The sequence below is a fragment of the Alnus glutinosa genome, chromosome 2 (genome assembly GCF_958979055.1).
Source record: "Alnus glutinosa chromosome 2, dhAlnGlut1.1, whole genome shotgun sequence".
In the NCBI taxonomy this organism is placed as follows: domain Eukaryota; kingdom Viridiplantae; phylum Streptophyta; class Magnoliopsida; order Fagales; family Betulaceae; genus Alnus; species Alnus glutinosa.
The window spans coordinates 35,604,014-35,610,004 of record NC_084887.1 but is presented as its reverse complement, the minus strand read 5'-3'; the positions used below and the strand labels follow the sequence as shown (position 1 = coordinate 35,610,004).

Genomic DNA, 5,991 nt, shown 5'->3' with positions numbered 1-5,991 from the left:
TGGTTGTCATTCTCTCCAATATAATATTTGGTGATCATGGCCACACGCAGAAAACGTACATGGAGGTCCAGCACTGTTGAAAAGTATTTGAGCGTCTAGTGAACGGCACTGCTTGGATTGATTCTCTTATGGAAAGCTAGTATAGAAAAATATTTATAAAAAAAAAAAATTCTGCTAGTGCTTATCCTACCGTGTTGTAAAATTATTCGATGTTCTTAACTTTTTCTTCTTTTTTTTTTTTTTTTTTTTTATATTATATTCTTAACTTATTAACTGACTAGTTTCCAGGCATTGTCCATTTCTAATTCGACGAAATTTCTCGTGAAGCCCGGTGGGGTTAGTCGACGAAGACTTGGACTGATACTAATTTCTCGTTATTTACTTCTTGTTTATAATAACTCAAAGTTGTTATGTGTTTAGGTTCATTGCGTTGTAAGGTGTTTACAGAGGTTTGTCTCTGTTTGGTTGTTTGTAGGGCTCTTGAGTTTTAGTTTCTTTTGCCCTTTGTAATGTTTGAAGTTTGAACCAGTTTTACTGGTGTGGAACTTTGGTTGCTTGGGCTATAAAAGATTTTCATTCATCAAAAAAAAAAATAACTCAAAGTTGTTTCAGCTTTTGGCTGTCTGTAACTGGATCTGACGAAGCCATAGAGGATGAACCGATCTCCCTTGTAAGAAGAAACCCATTGCATTTTTTATTTTTATTTTATTTTCTTCATTTTCTTTCTTGACCATGGAAATCCGATTGCAACCATTGCATCACAATTTCTTGACTATTTTTTTCGGTTGATTCTGGATTGCAGATTTAGCAGTGGGTTGGAATTGGGAAGTTTGGTTGTGACCTCTGATGTCCTGCACCATTCATGGGCGGCAATTTCTGGACTGTACAGAGAAATCAATGAAGCGTCATCGTCCTTCTCTGTTAGATTCAAAGTTGATCAGAAGCCAAACTGTACAATCATAGCTTTCGTTACATGGCCTCCTTGTACCAAAGAGCATCTTCGAGGAGAAGGAGGACGAGACTTCGTTTCATCATCAACTCTTCCTCTCTTTGAATTCCTGTGCACCAAAACCAACCCACGTTTCTCCATTCACAAACCTGCAATCGACCTTTTTCAGAGTGTCCGTGGAGCGCTGGATTTCTTGAAATCAGAAGTACCTCTCTCTCCTTAAAAGTTTCCCTTTTTTCTTTTTCTTTTTCTTTGTAGGCTTGGGCGAAAACTAAGCATGATGTTGGTCAAACTGCAAATGCTCGTAAGTCGTTTGACCAGCCGTTTGGTAGGTGTTTTGCAAGGGGAAAATGTTACTTGCACTTCAAGTCCACAACATGGATACAACCCCTTATATGAGGGTGGGTCCCAGTCGGCTTGTAGTGCAGGGATTTGATTCATACACAACACCATCACAACAATCAAACAACAACCCCTCACATGAGGGTGGGCCCCAGTGTGTGGGGCCCACCATCATGTGAAGGGTTGTTGTGTGATTGTTGTGTTGGTGTTGTAAATTTAACATTTTCCTGTAGTGCAACAAGGGATTTGATTCTTGTACAACACCAATACAACAACTGTACAACAACCCCTTACATGAGGGTGGGCTCCAGTATGTGGGACCCATCCTCATGTGAGGGATTGTTGTACAGTTGTTGTATTGGTGTTGTAAATCTATCATTTTCCGTGCAACAATCAAATCTCTTTACTAGGTGATAGAGTGTTTTTTGTAAAAGTCTTTGAAGTGAGTTTCGTTTCTAAATTGCAATAAAAAGTAATTAAATATAAATATATATATATATATATAGATAGGTCAAACTGTAAATGCTCATAACCATTTAGTAGGTGTTTTCCAAGGGGTTGTTGGAGTTTTTTTTTTTTTTTTTAAAGAGAAATGTTAGGGTTTATTTTAGGAGTAATGATTGAATACCACCCAAAGATATAATTTTTCACCACATTGCCTTATAGGCAAGGTGGTCTCCTACCTTAATTTATTTTTAAAAAATAAAAAAATTTAAAAAGTAGTGGGGGACCACCTTGCCACATAGGCAAGGTGGTGAAAAGTTGTATCTTTGGGTGGTATTCAATCATTACTCTTATTTTAGTGTCTATTTTGGGTGTTTCTATGCTGACATGTCATCATGTTCTTAATAAAAAAAAAAAAACTACATCTTGATTTTTCTCTTCTGTTTTTATTAAAAATACCAGGTGTCATGAGTTTTTTATTTGAATAGTAATAAAAGAAATTATCGATGTGTTATAAAAAGTAAAAATTATCTATGCTGACATGTCATCTTGTTCTTAATAAAAAAAAAACTACATCTTGATTTTTCTCTTATGTTTTTATTAAAAATACCAGGTGTCATGAGTTTTTTATTCGAATAGTAATAAAAGAAATTATCGATGTGTTATAAAAAGTAAAAATATTTTGAAGTTGACTTATTTTGATAGAAGTGAAAATAAGGGGAGGAGATGGTGGTTAACAAACAGAGCCACATGTATATTCAGAAGAGAAATATTTTCTTGTATTCTCATATCCTTCTCTTATCTTCCCATTTGGAAAATTTCACATGTGGCTCTTATGTGTATTTTACAGATTCAATGATTAATTTTTCAAAATGAAATGATGAAAGAAGGACTCAAGTATTCTACATAACAGGTCGATCCAAAAACGGAACTTTGGAGCTGGTGGGGCTATGCACCTCTAAAACAAAGCTATTAAAAAATGTTTTTTAATCTTTAAATTTATTAAAAAACAAATTAGGTCTTATTAAATTTCTAGTTCCATCCATGTGTTTATCGATAGTTACCATCACATGATTATATTTGATTGTTTGGAGAATAGCCATGCAATGTAAATAAGGTCTTTGTATGCTTAAAAAAAAGGGTCTTTGTATGTGTTATGGACCCCTTTTAATTGTATTGATGAAAAGAACTTTGAGGATGCCACTTGACCTGTTGTTAACATTTTAAGAGTCATATCTTAATGCAGATTTCCAATTCTAAGCCATTAATTATCACTGGACACTCTTTGGGAGGATCTATTGCCTCTCTCTTCACCTTATGGCTGCTAGACAAAATCAATTTAGCAAACATCAAACGCCCACTTTGTATCACTTTTGGGTCACCCCTTATTGGTGATGAAGGCATGCAAGAAGCCATATTACAATACTCTGCATGGAACTCTTGCTTTTTGCATGTGGTTTCAGACCAAGATCCAGTCCCCAGAGTCTTAATTCCACCCCGCAATCCTGCTGCTCATGAATTGGCTTCTCCAGCTAATGAATACAAGCCTTTTGGCACGTTTTTGTTGTGTTCGGAACTGGGTTGTGCTTGTCTTGAGAACCCTGAATCTATTTTGACATTGTTGGTGGCAACCTACTCAGAGGATCTTAGAAATCATGATTGTGAGTTATTTGGCTATGGAAATATTGTCCAACAACTCGACCGTCAGGTAATTTGCAAGGATAGTACAAAAGTCGATGAATGGATTGCACAACCATCACAGGCAACCATTGTTACACAACTAGCAGCAATTGGACTGGGGCGACCACAGGTAGCTCAATGTCAATTTCATAATTTGGATCATATACTTCCTCTTTATTTGACTCATATATGATGCTTGTTAATCATTTACGTGGTTTGGTCTATGACCTACGTCCATCGGACAAACCCCAAGACTATATTTTAATCTTATTCCTTGATAAGTTTACAATACAAAAGGTGTTAGTTAGGGTCCGTTTGGATTTGCAATTTTAAAAAGTGTGATTTAAAAATAACATTTTTAAATTGTGCTATTTGAAAATGTGATTTTTAAAAACGCAATTAAGCGTTGGCAAAATCGCAGTATGACCTTTAAAATCACGAGTTAGCCTTTAAAATTTTGTGTGTTTTTTTTTAAAAAAAAAACTACATTGCTTGCGATTTGAAAAAGCAGGCAATGTAGGCTAATTTAATCTTCATGAGAGATAATACAATCACATCAAATCCCTAACTTCAATGTAATTCAAATATACTTTAACAATGCTATGGTACATACATGGCTAAGAATCATGACCATTTATAATCGTCTTTGAAATTTTCCAAAACTCCACCTGTAGCACGAACTCATTTTTAAAAAATCATTGCTGCAGCAGCTACAACAGCAGAGGATTGACATGAACACACTGGTTAGAGAGACAGAAAAACAGGAAAGGAAATGGTTAATGAGGAGGAGGGAAGTTTATGATTCCAATGTGTTAAATGAAATGAAAGTAAACTTGGCCCAACTGGAATGGTACAAGAAGTGTTCTGAGGACAAGGGAATTGGATACTATGACTGCTACAAGAATGCAAGCGATAGAAGTGATCTTGTCGTAGAAAGGTACAAGAAATTCCTTACATGTTACTGGATAGACACGGTTGAAGAAGTAGAGAAAAAGCCCCAGAGGAAAGGCGCCCCCTTTACTACCCGCTGGCTCTTTGCGGGAACAAACTACCGAAGGATGATTGAACCGCTGGACATAGCTGAATACTACCGCGACCGCAAAACAGACTACGAAACTAAAGGAAGGTCTAAACATTACAAGCAATTGCAGCAATGGCTCGAAGAAGATGAGAAGAATGCAAACCTTCCAAATAATTCAAAGAAACAAAACCTGGCGGGTGGTCAGACGGAGGATTCTTGCTTTTGGGCAAATGTTGAGGAGGCTCTCATTTCGTGCGAGGTGCTGACTAAAAGAGAGTCGAACGATATGGACAAACATAAACGGAGCCTGATTGAGTTTGAGGCCTATGTATGGGGTATGATCAAGAATAAGGCAGTATCGAATGAGATATTCTTGAAGCGGAGCAGTTTCATGAAATGGTGGGAAGAGTACTTGAAAATTATCCGAAAAGGCATCATGGGAACTTCTTATACTTCTCCACTCACTGACTTCATGAACAAGAAACAGTTCCGCCAGTATGCTGCTGGCTACCTACAGATTGGCTGAAGTTCTCTATGTCTGCACTTGCCTTCAAACTTGACAAGTACTCCGAAGTCTTTCCCCAGCCAATAAATTGTAAAGGACATCATCTTTTCAATAAATTGTTACAGTCATCATTGTCAAAGGAATGGCTTTTTGTCTTTGTTTCTTCTGCCCTCTTTCAATGGCAAAGAAAGACCGGTAATTATATGCATGCAACTATGCCATTGAATTAAAATGACCAATACTCTGTTTTCAATAGGACCACTCACGATTTGGTATTATTTCTGATTTGCGAGACTAATAGGCCAGAATTGATGAACCAGGGGTTGGGAATTTTTGGAACAAGGGCTACGTTTGTATGGTTCATTTCCTTAAGAAGGAAACCTTCACAAAAGAAAGACTGGACAAATTTGATAACATCTTTCTTGACCACAGACCAGAAATTTTTGTAGAAAAGGCCAGACATTCGGCTTTGTTGGACCCTAAATTAGAGACAGCTTGAAAAATTTCAGGTTCATCAGGGATGGAACAGAGCAAATCATTGTCAGAATCGGTGAGCACAGGCACAATTAAATCTCTCAACTCCAAATCAAGAAAAATGCCAGAGAAATAAATGATTAAGTGACCCCCAATGTCAGCTCCAGTAATAAGAGAGGAACCGTTATCCAATTTCAAAAAGAATATAGAGTTATACCTTGGACGATTAATGGCTGAGGCATGAAAGAAATTATTCTCTCTTTAACTGCTCCTGGAGAGCTTCTTGTAAAAATAATTCTTGTGCAGAGTTGTGTGGAGAATGAGGAGCACATTGAATGGTATCAATTTCCTCAAGGAGAGATTTGATGTTCAATTGAATTCTTCCAAAGTGATCTCTCATCTGTGTTCCAGCTTCTAAGAGCTTGCTTCGTGCTTCTCCATTTAGAACAAGGGACCCGATTCCCAGGCAGTTGAGATAATCCCCCAAGCAGGATGGATCCCTGAGTCCTGACCCAAAAAGCTTCAAAACGAAAGGGCTTAGGGAGATGACCATAGGATCCACTCGTAGAGAGGATC

General features: G+C 37.2%; 1 protein-coding gene across 2 annotated transcripts; it reads left to right on the top strand.

The window, feature by feature from the left end:
• The first annotated feature begins 260 nt into the window (after positions 1 to 260).
• Positions 261 to 5,173, top strand: LOC133859792 (senescence-associated carboxylesterase 101-like). Of its 2 annotated transcripts, none has more exons than XM_062295327.1 (4): positions 261 to 670; positions 803 to 1,154; positions 2,982 to 3,545; positions 4,126 to 5,173. In XM_062295327.1, exons 1-4 carry the CDS (start codon positions 654 to 656, stop codon positions 4,960 to 4,962), a joined length of 1,770 nt encoding a protein of 589 aa, XP_062151311.1. In that variant the 5' UTR covers positions 261 to 653; the 3' UTR covers positions 4,963 to 5,173. The 2 variants fall into 2 exon arrangements, with proteins under 2 accessions (XP_062151311.1, XP_062151310.1); XM_062295326.1 differs by having other exon boundaries at positions 264 to 670; positions 4,123 to 5,173.
• Positions 5,174 to 5,991: the final 818 nt, after the last annotated feature.